The following is a 25,049-nucleotide window of genomic DNA, read 5'->3' on the forward strand; positions in this document are numbered from 1 at the left end:
CCGGTCTCCCTGCTTGTGTTCCCTCTCTCGCTGTGTCTCTATCAAATGAATAAAATCTTTTTTTTTTAAAGATTTTATTTGAGAGAGAGCATGAGTGGGGGGAAGGCAGGGGGAGAAGGAAAGGGAGAGAATCTGAAGTTGACTCCATGCTGAGCATGGAGCCCCAAGTGGGGCTCCATCTCATGACCCCGAGACCATGACCTGAGCTGAACCTAAGAGTTGGGCACTCAACCGACTTGGCACCCCAAAATGAACATTTTATTTTTTTTTAAGATTTTATTTATTTGACAAAGACAGCCTGTCTCTGTATAGCTCATGTGCTAAGATGGCTTATATATTAATGTTTAGAAGAAATCACAATAGTATTTTGTGGCAGGCGAAAATGAGAAACTCGAAACGTCAGTATCCATCAACAGGTTTACTGAGCACAGGCAGGCTTGGTCCTGTATGCACTGTCTGTGGCCACTTTTGTAGGAGTGTCCGAGTTAGTTGGGACAGAGATGGGGTGGCTCACAAAGTCTAAAGTATTTACTAAGTGGCCCTTTAGGGAACCAGTTTGCCGACCTCTGATTTACCTATTCTATGGTGTGAGAAGTCAAGGGAGTGGTTGCTGTGGGGGGCAGTGTTTGCGAGGGGGCCCAAGGGGACTTCTGGGGGGCTGGGGATGCTCTGTTTATCAATCTGGGAGCTGGCTGCATGACTGGGTCAGTCTGTGAATCGAGGAGACTGTATGTTGTTGATGAGTGTACTTCTCTGCATATTATGTTAAAGATCGATAAAAAGTTAAAAATGTGCTCAAGGTGGGGCTCCTGGGTGGCTCAGTTGGTTAGGCGACTGCCTTCGGCTCAGGTCATGATCCCAAGGTCCTGGGATTGAGCCCCGCATCGGGCTCTCTGCTCGGCGGGAAGCCTGCTTCTCCCTCTCCCACTCCCCCTGCTTGTGTTCCCTCTCTCGCTGTCTCTCCCTCTGTCAATTAAATAAATAAATAAAATCTTTAAAAAAATTTTTTAAAAAAATGTGCTCAAGGTTACAGATACTCAGATGAGAAATCCCCAAGAGGAGAACCCTAATAACCACAGTTGAGCCCCCAGAATCCAGCTGGGCCCCTCCTGGATCACCCAGTTCCATGACCTGGCAACTTCTTTTTATTATTATTATTTATGCTGGGGAGAGTTGGGTTTCTGGCTGTTACAACCCAGAATCCTCATACCCCTTCTCCCAGGCATTTACTGTGTCATCTGCCCGTTCTTCTGATAAGTTCCCTTGGCTGATTCAAACTGTGGTTCAGGTGGAGGCTTCCATGTTCTCACACGATCCCAGGTCCCTGGCTGCCGTGATGGGTCCCTGGCTGATCTCCACCCAAGGGGAGCCAATCACAGTAGCCCAACCAGCAGGCCAAGCTGATGGATCTGCAGATGAGCCAATCAGAACTTTTCCCTGAGATTTTTTGGATGTGAGGCCCAAGGCTGGTAATGAGCCTTGAAACCTTGGTTCTGTGGAGGATACTGGTCCCAGAGAAAAATGCTGACTCGTGAAAGGCCAGAGAGGGTATGGAGGGAATATCCTGATTGCCCTCAAATCTTTGCTTCAATGGCCCTGAGGCCGGGAGGCACATCTGCCCTTCTCGGTTGGCGATGTGGGCCCACCGAGTGCTCTTTTGGCCTAAGTCAGAGCAAGCTTGGTTTCTGTCAGCTTTAAAGACCAATGAGACCTAAGTCATTGCAAACATTGTCATCGACATATACCCCACCCCACACACACGCTTAAAGCCACCGAATCCATGGACACACACACACACACACACACCCTGACCCTCTGCGTCAGTGCATGTGTCTTTATTTCTGGGTGATATAAAAGAATAAACTTAAAAAAAAAAACAACTCCAAATCAAACGCCTTAATGGATCCCCCAAAGCAATGTGACCCCTCTTCCCACCCCGATAAATAGAGACTTCTGTCAGTCTCCCCTCCCGCCCCCATAACCCCCTCTGCTATAGATATACTCTGGGTATATATTACTCTACTCGGCAATAGACATCTCCCGAAAATACAGTTCCAGCCCTGCCACCTGACTCTCCCCTGGCCCCAAGTCCCTGGGACTCTCCTTCCCCACTTCAGACCACCCGCCACTGCAGCACACTGGTATCCTTGCCCCCCGTGGTCAGGGCCACGCTGTCATCCCACAAGAAGGCCACATTTGTCACATGGCTGCTGTGTCCGCCGTATTTGTGGCTGAGGGCCTGGGAGAGGGAGAGAAAGAAGTGAAAGAAGGTGATCTGTCACGTTCATGGCCGGAGCCCCTGTGCCAGGCACACAGTAGGGGCTCAGTGACTGTTTCTGGCGGAAATAAGGATCAGGGAACCAAAGAGCCCCGAATCGCAGACACTCGGAGCTGAGCGTTAGTGCTAGAGACTGAAAGTTACCGACTTTGAGGTTCAAGAACAACCCTTGGGATCATGTCACGGCCTTCCTTGTACAGATGGGGAAACTGAGGCCTGGGGAGTGTTGCCTCACTCTCGCCCCCAAGGCTGCTTGTCACCTCCACCCTGCCAGACTCCCCGGGGGGGGGGATGGGGGACTCACTCGGGGCTGACAGCAGGGGTAACTGAACAGGTGGACTTTGCCGAAGTCATCAGCTGAAGCCAGCAACTTCCCGTCATGGGAGCGGGCCACGGCGTTGATGTCAGTACCATCCGCTCCTTCAGACCAGATCCCTGTGGGCAAGATGAGGGGTGGGTGGGGGTGAGAGGTCAGCTGGGGCCAGGGACCCCTGAGGTGAGCAGGCCCCAGCCTCCCTGCCTTCCTCCCACCTAGCTTGTCTCTGGCCAGGGATGAGAATTGGAATGATCTCTTTTTATTTATTTATTTTATTTTATTATTTTTTAAAGATTTTATTGATTTATTTGATAAAGAGAGAGAGAGCATAAGCAGGGGGAGGAGCAGAGGGAGAAGCAGACTCCCCGCTGAGCAGGGAGCCCGACATGGGGCTCGATCCCAGAACCCTGAGATCATGACCCGAGCCAAAGGCAGCCGCTGAACCGACTGAGCCACCCAGGCGCCCTGGAATGATCTTTTCTAAATGTGTAATTGACCCCGGCCTTCCACTGCTCAAACCCCTTCTGTGGCTCCCTGGTGGCCTTGGGAGAAAGCCCAGGACACTGCCGCCGCTGTTGTTGTTGTTTTTTTTTTTTTAATTTTTAAGTTTAATTTATCTAAGTCATCGCTACACCCCAGGTGGGGCTCGAACTCATGACCCTGAGATCAGGAGCTGCATGCTCTTCCGACTGAGCCAGCCAGGCACCCCAGAAAGCCCAGGCTTCTTAGCATGACCCCCAGGCTCTGGCCCACGCTGCTCCAGCCTCCTCCTCCCTGGGGCACCCCTTGGACTTCGCAATGATTTACCCCTCCTGCCTTCTTGGATTTCTCCAAATGCCAAGTTCTCTGCCACCTCCCTGCTTTTGTGGGAGATGTGCTATGAATCCCTAGGCCCTGGGACTGCTTTCCTTCCTCACTGCCTCCTCATCCTCTAGGTCCAGCTTCAATAGCCCTTCCTCCAGGAAGCTCTCCCTGACTCCCTCCCATGCTGGGCTCACGTGGCAGCCCAGTCTCAACCCAGTCGACTCTGGGTTGTCTGGGGACAGGTCTGTCTCCTTCACTGGACTGTGAAGCTCATGAAGGCAGGGACCAGGCTGGGCCCAGGGATAACCAATAAGAGACTCCCAAGACCACCAGTCAAGGATGTTTCTTGGAACTCCTGCCCTTGGTGGGACCTCCCCCATTCCAGAACTTACCGAATACCCCAAATCCCAGGACACAAGTGGCCGTGGCCCATTCCACATTCCTCACAACATCTGCACTAGTGATCTGCTTACAGGTAGCCGGGTCCCCTGCGGCAGAAAACAGGGGGGTGTGAGGGGCTCAGAGCAGTTACTTACTTAACCCATGCATTTCACAGTCCAGGGGCATGGAGGTCTGAGACAGGAGACTAGGGTCCTAGGACTCATTCCACCTCTCCAGACTTGGATGAAGGCGCTAGATCCTGGGTGGTGACATCCCCAGGCCTGAGCAGGGGTATCTGCTCAGAAACCTGTGCCCCACCCATCGAACCACAAAGGGGAGCAAATCCGAAGCCAGGAGACCGATCAGTGAGAACAGCCCCTGACACAGGAGCCAGAGAAGAGAGGCCAGAAAGCCCTGCCCCCCTTCCGGGAAGTCTACGTAAATCGCACACGGAAACAGGGAAGGGGGGGGGCTTTGGCTTTCAGAGTACTCACAGTACAGAATCTCGTAGTCCCCAGAGTTGGTGACAAAGCAGCTGCTGTCCTGGGCCCAATCCAGGTGGGTAATAAAACTGGAATGGCCCTGCGTGGGGGGGGAGGGGAGGGGTAGAGTTAGAGCTGGACGGGGTGGGATTAGACCTGGAGAGGTGGAAGGCAAAATACAGAGGTAGGGTGAGAACACGAGGGGGCCAAAGGAAGGATACAAGGCCTTTGGAGCGTGGGGGCGGGGCCAGACTACCATGGGCGGGGCCAGACTGATGGGCGGGGCCAGACAGAAAGGGCTTAGAACACAGGGGGGTTTAGAACAGGTGGGTACGGCTAGACACAGAGGGGCGGGCTTATAACACGGGGTGGGGAGGGGGCAATGTGTGGGCGGGGCTAAGACTCCTTGAAGTGATCAGGGCAGAGTCAGTAGCGTTGAAGCTGTGTTCCCTTGAAGGAGAAAATTGGTTAATTCTGCAGCCCCTGGACGGGGTGGCGGCGCGGGCTGGGGGCCACTGCCCACTCACCGAGCACTTGCCCAGGCGGCTGACCTTGCGGCCGCCCTGGTCCACCGTGTACACGTACACCAAGTTGTCGTGGGAGCCCACGGTCAGGTACGCCCCGTCTGGGGGAGGGGGAGGGGGGGCTATGAGGAGGCACCCAGGCTCTACCCCCTTCTCTCTCAGACTCAGCCCCCCGCTATTCCAGACTCCTCAGCTGTCCCAAGCTCCGTCCCCACTACAATCCTAGACCGGCCCCTAGGCCTTGCCACACAGGCGCCACGCCTTCCCCCTGCTAGTGACTGAGCCTCACTTCCCAAGCCTGGCTTCTCCAAGATCCCTGGGCCCCGCTGCTTACCTGGAGAGAAGCTGACCACTGAGATCTGTTCATTGCCATCGGTGTGGATAGCCACCAGGTCATGGGTCTCCGTGTCCAGGAGCAGCCATCTTTAAGGAGAAGGCATGATTGGGGAAGGGGATGTGAGCTGATCTGGTGGGGGGGACGGGCAGCAATCTGTAGGGCCTAAGGGAGGGACCCCAAAAAAAATTTGGAAGAGAGGCTGACTCCAGACAAATGCTGGGAGAACAGCTTGGTGAACAGTCTCTTAATTAGATTCTGTAGGCTCTGGGGACATAGGGTAGGGGGATGGGTGTCAAGGGACAGTTCTCAGGGACAGCAGAGAAGCTCTCCCCAAATGCCCAACTCAGCTTTACCTGCCAGTCACCGTGCCCACGGCCAGGACAGAGCCACTGGGGTGGAAGCCAGCAGAACAGGCAGGGTCCTGAGAGGAGAGAGGAGACAGGGATGAGAACGGGGGTCTCCAGTCTATCCGGCCATTGTTCCCCAACCTCAGAGCTACCACAGATGTTCCCAAACCACCCTCCCTTCCTGTACCATTGTCACCTCAAACAGAAAACATTCCTGCTGTCACTATTAACTGGAGCCTTTCATACTCCTGGGCTAAATTCCCACAGCTTTACTCACCCGTGACTTCCATAGGTAACTTTCTAGAAGTGAGATTGTTGGGACTCAGGGTATCCATTTTTTTTTTTAAGACCTTTGATAGATAATGCCAACTTGCTTTCCATAAAATTCTATCAACTCAGGGGAGCCTGGGTGGCTCAGTCGTTAAGCGTCTGCCTTCAGCTCAGGTCGTGATCCCAGCGTCCTGGGATCGAGCCCCGCATCGGGCTCCCTACTTGGCCGGAAGCCTGCTTCTCCCCCTCCCACTCCCCCTGCTTGTGTTCCCTCTCTCACTGTGTCTCTCTCTGTCAAATAAATAAATAAAATCTTAAAAAAAAAAATTCTATCAACTCCTCACCAGGCATGTCCAAGAGCCAGTTTTCCCACATCTTTGTGAAACACCCAGCAATGGGTATTTTCATTTTTTGAATGTTGGGGGCATTTGGTTGTTTCCCAGGCAATGTAGCACCCTGGAATCAGGGTTGGTTGGTTGGTTGGTTGGTTGGTTGGTTGACACGGTGGCTCTGACACTTCCTAGTTATGTGACATCAAATAACCTTCCCTGTCCGAGCCTCGGCTGCCTCATCTGGCAAAGGCAGAACATCAATCCTTCACAGGATTGTTATAAGCAAGATGTAAAGTCCTTAGAAGAGTAGGCTGGTAAGCCAGATGGCGTACAGGAAGCACTCCACAGAGGCTGATTATAATTACACGGTGAGGATGGGCAAGTGATTTTTTAACCTTTCTGTGCCTCTTTCCAAGTGGGAATCGGTTATCCCCACTGCCTTGTGGAGGTCGCTAGAAATTAAAAGGACAAAGTGGGTAACGTGCTAAGCCAGTGACTCTGGTTGTGGTCGACAAGCTGCCCGACTCAGAAGAATCTAAGGGAGCTCGTTACCAACTTGCAGATCTCGGGTCCCAAATATAGAACCTGAATCAGACGCTCTGTGGATGGGGTGAAAGATTTTGCATTTCTAATGACTCCCGGGTGGTTCGACGCCAGAATGGGGATGATGATGCCCGGCCCTAACAATTTCCAGAGCGCACCATGCCCGACTCAAGAGTTCAAAGGCCCTCAAGTGTTCTAGGATCAGCGGTAACCCGGCATTCCTGGAGCAATGCCTCAAAGAGTGGCGCGGGGGATATGACGGACTGATGTTCTAGTGTCCCAGGGGGACAGGCAGGGGACCTTAAAAATTACACTACCCAGAATCCTCTGCAACTAGGGTCCCACTGTGATTTGGGTCAGACGATCCGTTGGGCTCTTGTGGGCTCCAGAAGACAGAAGGCAGAGGCCCTGCTCTCCCACCCATCACTTGGGCTCTGAAAGCAATGGCATTTGCTACCCTCGTGCGCAGTCGCCAGCCTTGAAAGGTGGGAGCGCATAGTATCAAGGCTACAGTGCAAATGGGGCCAGCGTTGGGTTGCTCTGGGGCAAGCCAGTCCACCAGAAGCCCCTACGACAGAGATGTTTGTGATCTGTGCTTCCCCATTCGGTGGCCACTAGCCATGGGTTTGAAAGGTCGCTAGTGCAGGGGCGCCTGGGTGGCTCAGTCGTTGGGCATCTGCCTTCAACTCAGGTCATGATCCCGGGGTCCTGGAATCGAGCCCTGCATCGGGCTCCCTGCTCAGCAGGAAGCCTGCTTCTCCCTCTCCCGCTCCCCCTGCTTGTGTTCCCTCTCTCGCTGTGTCTCTCTCTCTTAAATAAATAAAATCTTAAAAAAATAAAAAAGAAAGGTTGCTAGTGCAACCGAGGAACCGAAGTCTTAATTCTATTTACATTTTAAAGTTCACTGGCGAGCCACACATCCTGAACGGGGCAGCTCCAGAGCCAGCCCTCGCGGTGACCCCAGCCTCCTGGTTCCCGGGTGAGGATGGCACTTTCTTGAACTCAGTGCACCTGACCCCACCCTGTAGCAAAGGCAGCAGCTAGCCTCCCTGGCAGGTGGGTTCTGGGCCTCCTTCCAGGGGAGAACCTGCTCCTCCGGCCCTTCCAAGCAAGTCCATAAGCACCCAACTCCCTGCACCAGGGTGCCTGGGGGGCTCAGTGGGTTAAGCATCTGACTTTGTTTGGCTCAGGTCACGATCTCAGGGTCCTGGGATCGAGCCCCGTATCGGGCTCTGCGCTTGGGGGTGGGGGGGGTGTCTGCTTGTTCCTCTGCCCCTCCCCCCCACTCCCACGCACACACGCTCTCCCTCTCAAATAAATAAATTCTTAAGAAATATATATGTATATATATAAATCCCAGTGTGCTTCAAAAGACTTGACGTGGTTTCCGTTCAGTGCGCTGAGACCTGACACGTTGAGACAGGCGGTTCTGTTAGAACAGGGTGTCGGGTTCCCTGTCCCCTTACCTCGATGATCCGACTCCACAGGGGCTGGTGGGACTCCGCACTCCACAGATGCACCAGCTTATCCTGCCCGCATGTCACAAACTGGGCCCGGCTGGGGTGCGTGGCCAGGCCCCACAGCTCTTCCACGTGGCCCTGGCGCAAAGGGGAGACAGCAGCGTGGAGACAGCCAATCCGGGCCCTTGCCCCACCGAGCCTGGTGCCAGAAAGAAGTGCTAGACTAGGGGCGCCTGGGTGGCTCAGTCGGTTGAGCGTCTGCCTTCCACTTGGGTCATGATCTCTGGGTCCTGGGATCCAGCCCCGCATCGGGCTCCCTGCTCAATGGGGAGTCTGCTTCTCCTTCACCCTCTGCCCCTCCACCCCGACTCCGCACCTTGCTTATGATTTCTCTCTCTCAAAATAAATAAATAAAATCTTAAAAAAAAAAAAAAAAAGAGGTGCCAGACTAGCCCCAGCAACACACTGGGGCCACAGGGGACCCAGGGAAGATCCTTTCCCCAGAGTGTCCAGAGGATGCTGTGACTGAGCAGCCCCCGGCCCCGGTGTGTGGCTCGAGGCAAATGCTGCCCCTCTCTCCAGACCTCTGTCCTCCAGTTTGTACACGAGGGGGTGGGGGTGGGGAGGGGCAAGAGAGATGCTGGGTGGGAGCTGGACCCTGGGAGTCAGGTGGCATCCAGAAGGTTGTGGGATCCCATGGAGGGTACCCGGTCTGGGGAGTCTGACCTCGGCTCCCTCTGACTGATGGGTCAGATGACTTCTCCCTGGATCCTCAGTGTAATCTTCTGTAAAATGGGACTCATCCCCATGTGTGTCTCATGACATTGCTGTGCTCACTAGAATCATGGATGGAGGGGCGCCTGGGTGGCTCAGTCGTTAAGCATCTGCCTTTGGCTCAGGTCATGATCCCAGGGTCCTGGGATCGATCAAGTCCTACATCGGGCCCCCTGCTCTGCGGGAAGCCTGCTTCTCCCTCTCCCATGCCCCCTGCTTGTGTTCCTGCTCTCGATATGTCTCTCTCTGTCAAATAAATAAATAAAATATTAAAAAAAAAATCATGGATGGAAAAGTGTCCAAGGCTAGTACAAAGTGCTCACGAAATTAGCGCTATATAAAAATAATAATAATTATTATTAACATACACTATTAATAGTGTATGAAATAACAATGAAGAGTGATGATATAATTGTTGACATTAGTATAATGATTAATGTTAATAATAAGGTTCTAATAATATATTAACCTATTAATTATATAATCAACAATATGTAATATTGATACTGTTTTTAGGGGTCTCTAAGGTCCCCTCTTGGCCTTGGGACATCTAGAAAATTCCCCTAACCCTTACTTGCCTTCATGCCCCCTGGAAACCAGAGCCAGAGGGAGATCTAAAAGCAGTATCATGGCATGGATCTCAGCTAGCCTGGGACAGGGAAAATGCACGGAAGGAATGGAGGAAGCAGAACCACCGATCAAGGAGTAATTTTGGCCAAGGCTTCTGTGCCAGGCACCATCCTAAATGCTGAATAGGAACGGACTCATGGGGTCCTTATAAACCCCCATGAAGACGGGCTCTGTTACTATCTCATTTCCCAGAGGCACAGAGGCTCCTCACTTGCCTCACATCACACAGCTAGCAAGCGACAGGGAGGTGATTCGATCCCAGGTAGTCACGTTGCAGAATTCCTGTTCCCGACCACCATACTATACTATCTGGCCCCTCGGCGGGGGGTGGGGCGGGAGGGAGGTGCTCACTGGGTGTGGGGTAGGGTTTGGGCACTCCAGGAGGGAGGAGCGGGCATTTGAGCTGTAAGAAAAACAGGCAGGGGGCGCCTGGCTGGCTCAGTTGGTTAAGCGACTGCCTTCGGCTCAGGTCATGATCCTGGAGTCCCGGGATCGAGTCCCACATCGGGCTCCCTGCTCGGCGGGGAGTCTGCTTCTCCCTCTGACCCTCTTCCCTCTCGTGCTCTCTATCTTTCATTCTCTCTCTCTCAAATAAATAAATAAAATCTTTAAAAAAAAAAAAGAAAAAGAAAAACAGGCAGACTCCACAGGGCCTTCCCAGATCCAGGGAGCTGGGACCTGGGAGGTGCGTGGCCCAAGGTGCGTGCAGCCCGTGGGACCACGTGCCCGAGCACTTACCGACAGAAATGGACAGCACCCCTGATCAGAGGGGCAGGGGGCGGCCTGGCTGCAGCAGGGTCCTCGGGTCCCTCTGCTGTGCCAGCAGGTAACTCGCTGGACCACAGGGAGTTCTGGGGCGGGGGTCCCAGGACAGGGGTGGGTTTATGAGCTGGGCGCAGGTATAGGGAAGGTGAGTGGGGTTTGCCAGCCCAGAGGAAAAGGGATGGGGCAGGGAGGTGGCGAGAAATCAAAGTGGGAAGAGAGATGGAGAGACATGGAAAGGAGGGCAGACGTGGGAGGGGCGCTCACCTGGACGAGAAGTGAGAAGCCCGTGTGGACAGAGCCCTGCAGGATGGAGTTACGGGTGGTCCCCACGTACAGCGTGTCTCCCCGGCCCTCCGCCACGGTGCGCACTGGGCCGAAGTCCTCCGGGACCTGGGGGTGGGGGGTGGAGGCAGATGAGGGCAGGACACACCAGAGAAGGGGTAGGGGGAGACCAGCTGGAGAGAGGAGGGTCTGTTTGGAGCCCTGGTCGGGGGGGAGGAGGTCCCCTCACCTTCATAGGAGCCTCTCCCCCTCCTCACCTCCACCTCCTGCAGCTTGCTGTAGTCGGAACCCCAGAGGACCACCCGACGATCACGGCCCCCTCCGGACACCAGGGTCCCGTCCCGCAGGGCGCACAGCCCAAATACACCGCCATCGTGGGCACCCAGCACTGACTGTGTGATGCGGTTCCCACCTGTGGGGGCGGGGAGGGGTGGTCAGGGGCAGGGATCAGCATGGGGAGGCTGCCCCTGTACTGACCCCTGAGAGCACCTTGAATGCTCAATTCTACATTCAGCCATTCACCCACCCACGACCTATCTATTCCAATACCTTCTCAACCATCCATTAAACCATCTGAACTAACATCTACCCATCCACTTTTGATCCATTCACCCCCGCACCCACCCATCCATCCATCTACCCCCTCATCCATCCATCCACCCACCCCATCCATCCATCCATCCACCCCATCCACCCACCCATCCATCCATCCATCCATCCACCCACCCCATCCACCCACCCATCCATCCATCCATCCATCCACCCCATCCACCCACCCATCCATCCATCCATCCACCCACCCCATCCACCCACCCATCCATCCATCCATCCACCCACCCATCCATCCATCCATCCACCCACCCACCCATCCATCCATCCATCCATCCACCCCATCCATCCATCCAACCACCCCATCCACCCAACCATCCATCCATCCATCCACTGATCCACCCACCCATCCATCCAACTCTCAGCCATCCATTCACCTCTTTCATCCAACTATCATCCACCTGTCAATCCATCCGTCTGTCCAAACATCTGCCATCTGTTTTCCCATCCATCTACCCATTTACCCATCTATCCACTCATCTGTCCATTTGACCATCCACTCATTTATCCATTAACCTATTCAATCGACAATTATTTTACTTGAATATACTCAGGGCCCAGCTTCATGCTGGGCGATAATAGGGACACGGCTGTGACCAAGACAACGTCAGATCTTGCCATCACGGGCTCACAGTCCAATTTCAGAGATAGACCTACTCCCAGTCAGTGGCAACCCAAGGTGGTTGGGGCTAGGATGCAGAAACCCAGGAGACTGTGGGACCCCATAGAGGACACCCATCCAGGTAGGTCAGGGAGGGCTTCCTGGAGAAGATGGCTGAGCAAGGATCTAAAGGATGAGCAGGAGTCAGTTAGGAGAACAGAAGGTAGAAAAGTGCTGCAGGCAGAAAGAACAAGGTGTGCAAAGGGAAAAGTGGAGGAGAGAGCATGCACTATCTAGGGAACTGTAAGAAACCTAGCCTGGGGTGCCTGGGTGGTGCAGTTGGTTGAGCACCTGACTCTTGGTTTCAGCTCAGGTCCTGATCTCAGGGTTGTGAGATCGAGCCCCGAGCCCTGCCTTGGCCTCCATGCTCAGCACAGAGTCGGCTTGGGATTCTTTCCCTCTTCCTCTCCACCCCCCATCCCCCGCTCCTGCATGCGCATGCTCTCTCTCCCTGTAATAAATAAAATCTTCAAAATGAAATCTGGTGTGATGACGTGCAACATGCAAGGGGCCGGGGAAGGCAGGGCCAGACCACGTGGGGTCTTGGAGGACCTCAGTGAGAAAACTGGATGTCGGCTTGAGGGAACTACGGAGCAATGGAAGAGTCTGGCGGGAGAACGGGGTCAGATTTACACTTGGCTGAGAACAAACAGAATTCAAGGAGGCAAGACTTCAGACCAAGGACGAGGGAGGAAGCTGGGACAGGGACTCAGAGAAACAACCCTCCTCAGGCCCCGTCCTTCAACTCAGATGTGGTGCCACATGTACATACATCATCGTGTCCACTTATCTTTCTACCCACCTCGCAGCCCCATGGGACGGACCCGGCGGTGGGTCTGGGGCTATGGAAATGAATCAGACCCAGTCTCTGCCCTCAGAGAACTCACGGTCTGCTGGGAGAGACACACCGCCAATGATTCAGAGCTTATTCTTAGCTGTCTGAGCTCAAGGGAAGCTCCAAACAATGCTGTGATGGAGGTAATATTATACCCATACTATAGATGGGGCAACTAAGTCTCAGTCACAAAGTAACACCTGACTCAGGCCTGTCTCCCGTATACCCACGTGCGGGGGGGCAGGGTGCCCGGCTTGGCCACTTGCTGGATCATTTCCCTTCTCTGAGCCTATGGTTTGTTTTTGTTTTTTTTTTTTAAGTAATCTCTCACCCACCGTGGGACTCAAACTCACAACCCGGAGATCAAGAGTCACATGCTCTATGGACTAAGCCAGCCAGGCGCCCCAGGAGCCTATGGTTTTTTTCATCCGCGAAATGGGAATAACATTCAGTGCAGCCTTGAATAAGGAGCATCACGTATATGAAAGCAAACATACCCAGGCCAAAAAACTCACTGATTGGTTCAGGCCATCCATCTGCTGGCACAACCCATTCATTTCTTTGTTCACAATTCACGCAAAGGCTGGGGCAAGCTTTTATTCACCCCGTTAGCCTCTGCTGGGACAACACACCAATCCACTGGTTGGGACAACCATTCATTCATTTACTTGTTCATTCACCTAATCGTTTGCTGTCAAAGAGGACAGTGCATTCACTTACTCAATCTTCCCTTCACTGAGTAGGACGATTCACTCATTCCCGTATTCTTCATTCACTGCTCTGGGACAAACCATCCCTCTGCCCACACACCCATCCACCCAGCCATCCACCCACACCTCGGTTAACCAGCTCATTCGTTTTTCCTTCAAACTTGATCCCTACCAGGGGATTTGCAGGGGACAAGGGTAGGGAATAAGAGATTTCATGGAGGTGGGGATACCGGAGCTGAGCCTTGATGGGGGGTGGTGTGGGAATTAGGCAAGTAAGGATTCAGCCTGTTTTTATCATACGCTCCACACAAGCTGGGGCAGAGGAAGGCTCAGCCAAAGGGGGTTAGGGGTGACACTGACCTTTGCCCCAGACATAGAGGTTCCCCCCAGAGTCCCCGGTGATCACATCACCACCCTCCAAAAAGGTCACACACAGCACATACTTCGGTTTCTCGTGTTTCTAGGGTAGAGGAGAAGGGGAAGGTGTCAGAAGGTTGAGGAAGCAGAGAACCTCCCAGAGCTCACCCCCTGCCCCATCCAGGACCATGGTCCAGGGCGTCCTCTCCATGCTTTTGGGTGTGAGGCCCAGTGTGGGGCACCCCATCTCTAACCCGCCTCCACGGATCACTCCGTGGCCTAGAGCTTCTGACCCCATTGTCTCCCTTGCCCACTCCCAGACCCACTTCCTGCCTTTCTGACTTTCCTTCTGTCCTCTCTCTGCCCTGACTCTCCCTCTCCATCCCCGGCTCTCCCCTGTCCTCTGTTCCGGGGTTCCCCCTCTCCCCATCCCTGGGTCTCTCCATCTTTGTCCTGGGTCTCCCTTTCCGTCCCCGGCTCTCCCCCTCTCCATCCCTGGCTCCCCCACTCCGCCCCTGCCCCTCTCTCTTCCCCTCTCCTTCCCCACCCTCTGTCTCTATGTCTCTCTCTCGGCCTCGCCCCACCCTTTCCTCGATATCTGTTTCATCTGTGCCCGGTGTTCTCAGGGCCTCCCCTTTTGGGGTGAAAGCCCCAGTTCTCACCAAAGACTGGTGAGCCCTGTCAGAGGTGCCCCTGCATCTTCTCCCAGGCCCTCTGCTTCCTGCTCAGTGTCTGTCTGTCTGTCTGGGTGCGCATCTCTTTCGGCCAGTCGGCCTCTGACCTCGGCGTTTTTCCATATTCTCGGCAAGCATAGCACTGCTTACTGAGCATTTACTATCTGCTAGGAGCTGCTATACCCTTCACCCCATTGAAGCCTCCCAACTTGAGAGTTGAGGAGGATTATCTTCACGGTATGGATAAGGAAACTGAGGCCCTGGCGGGCAACACCTTGGCATCCCCATAATCTCCAGCCTCTGAAACCCTCTAGAACGCTCTGGAACCCTCTGGAACCCTCTGGGGCCCTCTGTTTTGTTGTCTGCCTGGGTGTCTCTGCCTGCCTCCTTCAGGGCCAGCCCATCCCCGCACCCCTGGCACTCACCTCAAAGAGGCCCTGCCGCTTGCTCAGGTTGCCCCCCTCCAGACTCCAGAAGTAGATGTGGGATTTCCCGCAGGTGATGAGCAGGGTGGGGTCTGTGGGGTGGAAGGTGGCCACCAGCACAGCCTCGTTGGAGCACTTTGGGAAGTGGGGGAAGATTCTGAATCAGGACCTCAAAGCCACCAGGGCCACCCCACATAGGACTGCCCTATATGGCTGTGCGGGTTGTGCACTGCAGACCCTACCCGCCTGTGTCTTTCCTATACAGGCAAACTAAAGTACAGGAGGCAGGGCCAGCCGGCAAACCATTATTGCCATCTCTGTCAACATAACAGCAGACCCTGGGGAGCCCCAACTCTGTATCAAGTGCCATGCTAAATATTCCAGCCATTAACCCCTGTAATCCTCACAGCACCCTGTGAGGTAAGGCTCATTAGCGGCCCCCATCATGATGAAGACTGAGGCTCAAAGAGGGGACGACGTCCCTTGCCTTAGGCCACCCAGCCAGGGAAGAGTCAAATCCACAATCAACTCCAGAGCCCAGCCTCTCAAACACTAAGTCTCTGTCCCCAAACCGTGGGCCCCATCCAGAACCCAGGTCTCCTGTCCCGTGCCCAAAATAGGTATGTGACCTCAGGCAAGTAGCTGTCTCCTCTACCATGCCTCAGATTACTCATCTAGAAGTCAGGCCACCACCCAGAGATGCAAGTCAACGTTCTGGACATTGCAAGGCTAAGGTCAGGAGCTGCCTCGCACCGACCTTTCTGTTGGGCCTGGTCCAGCATCCCTGCATCCCAACGTCAAAGCCAAGGCCCTACTACGAAGATGCTACCATTATCCCCACTTTACAGAGGAGGCAATCAAGGCTCAGGGGGGCGAGCCTCTTGCCTGAAGTCACACAGCCACCAAATGGTAAAGCCTGGACTGAAACGTGAGTCTCTCTGGTTCCAGACTCCTAACTGCTGAGATCCAGGCCAGTCCCAGAGAGGTACCCCAAGGAGAGGGGATGAGAACAGTCACCCCACCTTGCTATCCACCACCTTGGCCTCCTTGGCCCAGTCCCACACGGAGAGCACGTGATCGTTGGATTCGTCCACTGCACAGAGCAGGTTACCCCCATTCTGGAAGGAGGAGAGAGGAGGGGGCAGAGAAGGTGGGTCAGGATCCATCCCCTCAACACTTTGCCCACAGGGGCATTTCCCACGCAGGCCTGTTTTAAGATTTTCAAAGCTCCTGGCCCACATTATACGAAACACATTCAAATACACTCCGTGTCCAGCAGTCAGACACACATTTTAAAGGGTTTCTAGAATTTTCCTTTTGAAATGACCCGTCCCTAAGAAATATCTCCTTGGGGCGCCTGGGTGGCTCAGTCATTGTGTGCCTTTGGCTCGGGTCATGATCCCAGGGTCCTGGGATCGAGCCCCGCATTGGGCTCCCTGCTCCGCGGGAAGCCGGCTTCTCCCTCTCCCGCTCCCCCTGCTTGTGTTCCCTCTCTTGCTGTCTCTCTCTCTGTCTGTCAAATAAATAAACAAAACCTAAAAAAAAATCCCAAAAAACAAGAAAGAAATTCATCTTTATCTTCAGCTTTTCCTCTGCAGCCACCACGTGGTGAGGAATCCTGACACCACCTAATCTGTAATCTTATATGGAGTAACTTTTATGTACATGAAATTCCACAACCAAGTTGGTAAAATGTTGGGTGTTTATACCTTTGGTTAAACAGGTTAATTTTGATTTTGCAGGGTTCACCCGTCCCCATACACACTGTGGCAAAAAAATAGCTTTTCTCTCCCACCCCACCCCCCACCGCAAGTGTTCTCAAAGGACTCCCTGGGCCTCAGAAAATCCGTGAGGCTCTAATCAGTGCTTCTTACACAATGGGGCGGGCGGGGGGGGGGGGGGGAAGGACTGGTTGTTTCTTATTCCTCAATCTCTTCCACATCAATACTTTGGTAGAATGCATTCTGATAAAAATGTAAAATATGATTAAAAAGCCCACTAATCACAGACTTGGATGTGGTGGGAAATGTCCAATTGCTCTACAAATTCCTAAAGGCTTACTGTCCATTTCTGGGGTTATCTCACCCAGACCTGCCAACGCCCATCCTGCCAACACCCATCCAGGCCTGCAGAGAGAACCACAAGCTCTACACACTGGGTTACAATGCCTAAGGGATAAGGACCTTTGGAGAATGAAAGTTGGTGCCAAAAAACACAACAAGCATGGGCCGATCAAACGATCGCCGAGGAGTTCGTCTGGGGACAATCAGGTCATGTGGGTCCCCCCCTGGCCCCGCAAGGGCTAAGGGAGCAGCCCTGTGAGGTCACAAAGATGGGGGCTCAGCCTGGAGGGCCTGGATTTCTGCCAGGGGGCATGGCCTACACCTTGGATGTCACAGTGAAGGCGAGGCCCCACCCCAAAGTTGTGGGAGTTGGGGGGAGAGGTGGGGGTGAGTGAGTGGCTTACTCCTGACTTTGGAGGTGAGGGGCAAATGGAGGGCGGCGCAGGACTTACAGATTTGGAAAAGCCCACACAGCACACAGCTCTGTCAAACACCCCCAGGCCCAGCACATGTAAGGTGGAGAGAGAAACTGAGTCCCAAATGCGCACGTGGGGTGGTAGTGGCTGCAAGGAAGAGAGAGGCCTGTTACCTGGGGGGCCCAGCTCTCTGCCCCCACCCCCACCCCACCCCCAGTCTCCACGTGCCGCCCCCTCCAATCTGTTACCTTCCCCTCCTTTGTGGTGCCTGCTACCTGTCCCGTGGCAATGGTGACCATATCAGGGTGGACAGCCAGGCTGAGAGAGATGGCAGATGGACAGGGTTCAGGGGGAGGGAGGGGGCTCATGGCGGCCCAGGACCCCTCCCAGAGCAGGCCAAAGTCATAAGGCGGGGCTATTCATTCCACAAGCGGTTGAGTGAGTTATTTAGCCAACAAACATCGATTTTGTCCGTTAACAATAAGGGGGCACTTTCTGGGTACTCAGGCTCAGAATCAAGACTCTGGCCCGGGGTCTCTAACTCAAATACCCAAAGGGCTCAGGCCTGGACCCAACTGGTGGCCAGGAGAGTGCAGCCATTTAAAGGGGCTGTCTCTATCTGGCTCCCACACGCTGTGGGATTGTCTGGGGCGCCAGCGAGGAGTTTTCGAAAGAAGTGAAAAAACCAGGCATTTGTGTGAATTCACCGACCTTTAAAAATACTGATAAGCAATCCATTCCCGCGCCCCGCCCCCCCAGTTCAGCCTGTAGGCCAAGCAAAGGCCTGGCCCCGCCCCTCCCAGCAGGGCCCCTCCCAGGCCTTTACCATTTGATGTCATCATTGTGTCCCAGGTAATGCCGCTGTCTCTGCTCTTCCACGCTGTACAGCACGGCCACGGAGGCCACGAAATACACTATCTCGCCGGTGGGTAGCAGGTAAAGGTTGGCCCGGCAGTCTCGGCCGCGGTAGCCATGGCTGGAGATGCCCGGGGCAGGTCAAGGAGCCTGTTTTACACCGCACATGCGCACTGACCGCCAGACTCAAGAACTGGGCTTAGGTTTTCCGGCTGCCACTGAGATCCCCCGGCGACGGGGGTGGAGGGGTGTGTGTGGGGTGATGGTATTCCCCCCCAACAATATGTCCACCAAAATATTAACCCTCGGAACCGGTGCACGAACCCTTCCCACTGACTTGGGAAAGGAGTCTTTGCAGATACAATTAAGGATCTCAAGATGAGATTATCCTGAATTACCTGGGTGGGTCCTAAATCCAAAGACAAAAGTGCCCTTGTAAAGAGTCGGAGAGGAAAAGACGTGAACACCGCGGGGGCTGTGGGATGGGACCCACAGGAAAATCAGAGACTGGAGTGATGTGGAGCGGCTACAGGCCAAAAAGCCCCAACGGGCTGCCGGCAGCCGCGAAAAGCCAGGAGACGGACATGGGACAGGTTCTCCCCCAGAGCCTCCAGAGCGAGTACGGCCCCGCCAGCACCTTGACTTTGGATTTCTGGCCTCCGAGAGACTGTGAGAGAAACTTTTTCTGTTTCAAGCCACCAAGTTTGTGGTAATTCGTTACAGCAGTCACAGAACACCAATATAACCCCCGCGCCCCTCTCTCCAGAAGGATCCTGTTAAGACCTGTTAACGCTGTTAGCTCACATCTGCTCCAACCTTCCCATGGGTCCCAAGTAACTCAGAGCAAAAGTCAAAATCCTTACGAAAGTCTGGGCGTGAGGCCCGGCCGGATCTGGGCCCGATTCCTCATTCCTCAGGCAGGCTCCACTCACACTGGCTTCCTCTCTGTTCTCACCTTAGGTCCTTTGCACTTGCTGTTCCCTCTACCTGAGTCCTCCTCCCCTTCATCCCTCCATGGCTCCCTCACCTCCTTTGGGTCTCTGCTCCACTGTCAGCTCCTCAGAGAGGCCTTTCCTGCCCTTGCTATTTAAAACTGCAAACTCATGCACCCTCACTGCCTCCCCTCCCCTCCCCCACTCATGTTTCCCTCATACACTCATCAGAATCCCACACGGTTTAACTGTCTCCCCAGCTAGAGTATCTGCTCCAGGAGGGCAGGAATCTTTGTCCATTTTGTTCACTGCTGTATCCCTTGTGCCCAGATCAGAGCCTGGGACAGAGCAGACATAGGAATTTAGTGTATGTTGAAGGAATGGCTGACTCTTCTGTTCAGAACTTTCTGTGGCTCCCCCCATTGGCCTGGCTGGGCCTTTTCTGGCTTCAACAGGGCTTCTGCCCTCCTTGGCTCTCTGATCTCGGAGTCCCTCAAAATGTCAAGCTCATGGGACGCCTGGGTGGCTCAGTCGGTTAAACGTCTGCCTTCAGCTCGGCTCATGATCCCGGGGTCCTGGGATGGAGTCCCACATCAGGCTCTCTGCTAGGCTGGGAGCCTGCTTCTCCCCCTGCCTGCTGCTCCTCCTGCTCGTGCTCTGTCTCTGATAAATAAAATCTTTAATAAAATAAAAAAGCCAAGAATATGACTGCAGGCCTTGACACTAACCTTTCCCTTTGCCTAGCACATCCCACCTGCTACTCTTCTCAGCTACCATTTCCTCCACTGGCCTCACCTCACTCATTCATTACCTGGTTCATCTGTTAACTGTCCCTATTCCCCAATGAATCGGTGAGTTCCACAGTGGCCCAGACTGGGCTGTTCCGTTCACTTCTGTAACTCTTCCTCTGGGAAGCCCTCCCTGACCCCCAGGCTGGGTCAGCTGCCCCTCTGGGTTCCCCTATCCCAGCCCTGATCACTGTGGGTTGTCACTGTCAAGGAGTCTGTCCCCACACTGGACGGGGAGCCCTAGTAGGGCAGGCCGTCATGGTGACTCCTGGGTGCCCGGCCCTTGGCCCCAGACGGTCAGAAACTAACTGAATGAATGCTGACCCATGTATCGTGACCCCAGAGAAAACTGCTCTACCCTGCAGTTATTTTGGAAATGGGGCATCTGAGGCCCACACTGATTTTTGCAGCCTCGGCTGATCTAGCCTGGTACAACAGCTTAGTACGCTTTGATTCTCATGAATATTTCCAGCGGTCTCGAAGAGACCCTGGGCCCCAACAACCCTGCTTCCTCCAGAGCAGAAACCAAGCCCGAGAGCAGAGAGGACAGGGACTGTGTCCCTAGGATGCTGATCCCAAGCCCCAGTGGGCTCTTTGGAAAAAGCCTGGGCCACACAGTCGAGAGTTCTTTGCCTCAGAACTGTTCTGACTCCCTAGGACAGGGCTAGGTCCTCTCCCTTGGACTCAGTTTTCTCATCCAGAAAGTGGGGGTCATCATTCCCAACCTGCAGGCCTCAGAGAGCTCTCGGAGGCTGCTGCTTGTGCAAATACATTCTCAGTTCTACAAAAGAGAAGGATCATATCATTCACCATGTTTATCCATAAAACACTTTAGAACAGTGCCTGGCACCTAAGTCCACTGTAATGAGTAGTTAGTACGCTATCAATCCCTGTTTGAGGCACATATTTTGAGCTTGGCACCTTTACACACTCTTTCATAGCCTTATGAATCTCAGAACACGAAACCCATTTTTCAGGGGACACAACTGAGGCACAGAGAGGCGAGGTGACTTGTCTAGGGTCAGACGGCCAGCCAGAGGCTAGGCTGAGGTTTCAACCCACTGCTGCCAGGGTTCTTCACCATTTCCAACTTCTTCAATTTCTCAAATATGCCAAGCTCGCTCTGGCCACAGAGCCCTCGTACCGGCTGTGCCCTCTGTCTGGAACAGTCTTCTTCTAGTTCTTCCTATGCTGGCTCTTAATTGCTCAATTCGTACAGCTCAAAGGCCCTGGCCTCGGAGAAACACAGTGACTCCTCTCACATGACCTTGGGTTCCTGTGTTCCCAGCATTTCCTACTTAACTGAAATTACCTTGTTTATCTGACCACTGGCTTCTGGTACCTTCTCTCCTACCCCCACCCCCAGTTTTCTTTAGAAGGTGAGCTCCGGTTCACTCCTGGAATATAGAAGAGAATCAGACATATGGAAGGCACTCAGCAAATATTTGCTGCCTTCCTGAATCATAAAAGGTCCTTTCAGCTAATCTGCTTTCCTCTGGCTCCCTTCCTTTTTTTTTTTTTTAAAGATTTTATTTATTTATTTATTTGAGAGAGAGAGAATGAGAGATAGAGAGCATGAGAGGGAAGAGGGTCACAGGGAGAAGCAGGGCTCCTGCTGAGCAGGGAGCCCGATGTGGGACTCGATCCCGGGACTCCAGGATCATGACCTGAGCCGAAGGCAGTCGCCTAACCAACTGAGCCACCCAGGCGCCCTCCTCTGGCTCCCTTCTGACTCCAGGGTCATCCTGACCCCTCAGGCCACAGAGGCCTACAAGTCCCTCCTGAAGACCATCCCTGCCCCCGAAGTCTCATTCCAGAAGGGCTTTTGTCCCCTCCAGACTGGAGGATGAGGGGCAGGGAGGAAGGAATTAGAGCAAAAGGATACACCCAATCCAGCTTGAGACGGTTGGACGGCAGCTCCGAGCGCGTGTCCAGGCTGTAGGTGGGCGCCAGCTCGTCCGGAATCAGCATGGGCACAGGGCGCCCCCTCAGGAACATTTTCACGGAGCCCTCCTCTGCCAGGACACCCCCAGAGGTCAGGCGCTGACACCAGCCCCTATCCCCTATTCCCTCTCCCCTTCGGGCTTCACTTAAAAAAAAAAAATGATAATGGGCGGGGAAACTGAGGCCAGAGAGGCAAAGACTCCATAAGCCAGGTCCCCTGATCTCCAGCGATCCCCAACCATGCCCCTCCCCCTCTCCCCACTCACCCACGCTGAAGATAACTTCTTTGGTTTTGCTGCCAGGAAAGGGGGAGAAAAAGCGCCCTAATTAGAAGACCGGTCAGAAAGGGGGAGAAACCACTCCCCTACCCCACCGCTCCCCGGAGGTCTCTGATGAATAACGGGGGCCGCGTAAGGAGCGGAGCGCTGCCTCTCTGCAGGCCGTGTGCTTTGCTCGGTTGATCTTGCAGAGCCTAAGACACAGGCCCAGAGAGGCAGTGATCGCCAAAGATCACACAGCACGAAGTGGCAGGGACGCGATCCTGGAGGACGGGAGTCACCAGGGACCCCTCCCTCCTAATCAGCACCGCGCTCCCAGCGCTCCCAGCGCTCCCCACCCCCCGTCCCACAGTGACCCAAACTTCAAACAGCAAGGGAAGCGGTGAAGGGGCGTGTCTCCACGTTCCCTTCGCGGGCGGGAAGGGGTGATACTCGCGGGCCCAGTTCCCTGGCGAGGGCGAGGGGAGACCTGGGATCCAGGCCCCGCGGGGTGCAGGGAGGAGGGGGTCTGCGAGAGGGTCTCACCCAGCTCCAAAGCTACTCATGGCGGCGGCTGGCGGAGCTTCGGGGCCGGGGGTGGAGCCGGGACGGGCTCCGCCGCTTCCGGCCCTGGGAGGCGCCCGCGCCGCCGCGCCCTGCCCCGCCCTCCGCGGCCGACCCGGGGAGCCGGCCGGTCACACGGGGTCTCAGATCCCGGGCTGTGGGGTCCTGACACCAGGCTCTTTTGGGGGGGCGGGGGGAGAGTGTTGTTTGAGAACAGAACTAGCGGGAATGTCTGCCTGAGTTCAAACCCCACCTCTGCCACTTCCTAGTAGTGTGGACAAGTTGCCCAGCCTTTGCCTCGGTTTCCTTGTTTTCAAAAAATGGGGATAATAAGAATACCTACCTCGCGGGGTGATTGCGAGGATTATATTGGTTAATTCATGTAAAGTGCCTGGAGTTGTGCCTAGCACATAGCACTAGGTACGTGTTTGCTATTATTTGAGCCAGTTCCTGCCTTAGTTCAGCCCCCACGCCCACAGCATCGTGACCCCATCCTCAGGTTTTTACTCCGCCCAGACCTTCAGTGTGGTCCTGCCTCCAGGGAATTGACCACGCCCAACACCTACCTCCCTTTCTGATCTGTCCCCAGAGTTGACTCCTCTCTTGATAACTGACTGCTCCCCCCTGAGCCCTCGGGTCCCCCCAGGAATTCTGACTGCGACCACTTTATCGGGATCCAGTCCCTGGGCTGAGTCCCTTCAAAGCCTCCAGGTTGGCTCCGCCTCCTGGTGTTGGGCCACGCCTATCTGTGGCTCCGCCCCTCTGGTCTGGTCCCAGACTCCGCGGCACCTGCTTCTTGCACCTGACACGCCACCAGCTGGTATTGGGCCCAGGGATCCCCACCCCAGGCTCTGATTCTGCCCAGGCTAACACTCTGCCCATGCCCTCAAATCCCAATCATACCTGTCCCTCTATTTCCCTATTCCCTGCAGACACTCCTTTGAGGCTTCTCTCCCGGCCCCACCCCTGAGATTCAATGGAGACTTTTACCTTAATGGCCACGCTCACAAGCCTGGCTCCCCCTTGATTTCCACTGTGGCTTACCCAAAGGATCCTAACCACTCACTTCTCCTAAGTCCTAGTGCAGCCTCTTAAGGCTTGACCACGCCCCTCGATGTGGCTGCGCCTTTCCAGGCCTTCCCCTTGGACCATGCTTTCTCAAGATTGGTCTCTCCAAGCCTCCGTCACAGTCCCCGCATTCGGAACTCCAGGGTCTCGCTCTAAGTTATCACCTCGTGGCCTGCGGCATCACCAGAAATTCCCCATCCCCTTTCCCATGCCTTTCTGGGGTCCTGGCCGCACCCTCTGGGACATAACCCCACCCCAGACACCTACCCTTCCTTTTTGGCGCTACAATTGCTGCTAGAAGATGTGGTGCGGCTGCGGGGGTCCTCGCGGCGCACCGAGGCGAGGCGCTCTGGTGACAAATAGCGGCGGGCACTGCGAAGAGAGAGCACACAGTTAGGAGCCTGTGAGGTTAGCAGGCCAGTGTTAGAGGAGGGCGAGAACCTCCTGGCACTTCCCATTGCTGGAGTTCGGGCACCTGCGCCCACCCCTCGCCGTATAAACAAGCCTCCGTCTCCCACAGGGTCTTGGAGGAGGCTAGGGACCCCGGCTTCCGTGCCTCACCTGCGCCCGGAGGTCGCCTCCTTCTTGGGGGAGGATGGGGAGGTGGCATAGCCGCCCACGCGCCGCGGGGGCCCCGCGCCATTGAGAGGCGTCCTGGTGGGAAGGCCTTTCAAGAGCTGACACACTAGAGGAAGAGGATACGGTTAGAGGACAGAAGTAGTGCGTATGACCTCTCCCCATCTCATCCCTCTGGTCTAGCAAAGATACCCGAGGCTGTGGTGCCTAAGCGTGGAGGCGCTCGGCCCTTGGGGGATCCCCGCGCGCGCAGCGCAGCACCCTGCTCCTCGCATGCCCGCAGGCGACGCAACGCGTCAGCCAGCGCCGCCTTGAGGACCGCGAGCTCGTCTTCCTGCAGCTGCAGCCGCTGCTCCAGCGCCGACACGCGGTCGTCCACCTCCATGCCGCTCGTGCCCGACAAATTGTCATCTGGAAGGAAGGACAGCGCGGGCTGCGGGGGCCACCCCGGAACTCCAAGGCTCAAGGTGTTCCCCCGCGTCCCCTACCCCCCGCCACCTTCCCAAGTTAAAGCGGGACCAGCCGCCCCCCCTTCCTCTCCCTCAACCTGAGGCTTGAGGACGCTCGCAGATGGGCCAGGAAGAGGGCTCCGAGGGAGAAGGAAATCCCCACCGCTCTCAGACATGTGCCCCCACATTCCTCTGCCCGCCCTGGAGGTGTGACCTTAGGGAAGTCCCTTCCTCTCTTACTTTCTAAGATTCTACCAGTCAAGAGCCTCTTGGCTCGGGCGCCTGGGTGGCACAGATGGTTAAGCGTCTGCCTTCGGCTCAGGTTATGGTTCCAGGGTCCT

The 25,049-nt window shown here is 54.9% G+C and overlaps 1 protein-coding gene across 2 annotated transcripts; it reads right to left on the bottom strand.

Annotated features, from left to right (window-relative positions):
- Positions 1-1,814: 1,814 nt before the first annotated feature.
- On the bottom strand, positions 1,815-24,535 carry EML2 (EMAP like 2). Of its 2 annotated transcripts, XM_088027663.1 has the most exons (21): positions 24,452-24,535; positions 24,245-24,368; positions 23,951-24,055; positions 22,061-22,089; positions 21,736-21,865; positions 18,102-18,251; positions 17,524-17,593; positions 17,312-17,422; positions 15,819-15,914; positions 14,797-14,931; positions 13,701-13,800; positions 10,783-10,937; positions 10,508-10,633; positions 8,081-8,212; positions 5,476-5,543; positions 5,120-5,208; positions 4,789-4,886; positions 4,274-4,361; positions 3,791-3,886; positions 2,583-2,713; positions 1,815-2,239 (listed from the first exon to the last, which is right to left on the bottom strand). In XM_088027663.1, exons 5-21 carry the CDS (start codon positions 21,846-21,848, stop codon positions 2,114-2,116), a joined length of 1,884 nt encoding a protein of 627 aa, XP_087883789.1. In that variant the 5' UTR covers positions 21,849-21,865; positions 22,061-22,089; positions 23,951-24,055; positions 24,245-24,368; positions 24,452-24,535; the 3' UTR covers positions 1,815-2,113. The 2 variants fall into 2 exon arrangements, with proteins under 2 accessions (XP_087883789.1, XP_087883790.1); XM_088027664.1 differs by lacking the exons at positions 23,951-24,055; positions 24,245-24,368; positions 24,452-24,535 and adding an exon at positions 22,598-22,648.
- Between the last annotated feature and the right edge of the window lie 514 nt (positions 24,536-25,049).

Source organism: Eumetopias jubatus, unplaced genomic scaffold (genome assembly GCF_037043125.1).
Source record: "Eumetopias jubatus isolate StellerSeaLion01/CBP00866 unplaced genomic scaffold, mEumJub1_p1.0 scaffold_10, whole genome shotgun sequence".
Taxonomy (NCBI): Eukaryota; Metazoa; Chordata; class Mammalia; order Carnivora; family Otariidae; genus Eumetopias; species Eumetopias jubatus.

Bases quoted from the DNA above. Each gene is read 5' to 3' on its own strand.
- EML2 (XM_088027664.1), bottom strand. From the start codon at position 22,617: ATGAGTAGCTTTGGAGCTGG. The intron at 8,213-10,507 runs GTGAGCGCCCCT...CCTTTGCGCCAG, and splicing joins GCTTCTCACTTCTCGTCCAG to GGCCACGTGGAAGAGCTGTG. The intron at 5,544-8,080 runs GTAAGGGGACAG...CTCTCCTCTCAG, and splicing joins TGTGGAGTCGGATCATCGAG to GACCCTGCCTGTTCTGCTGG.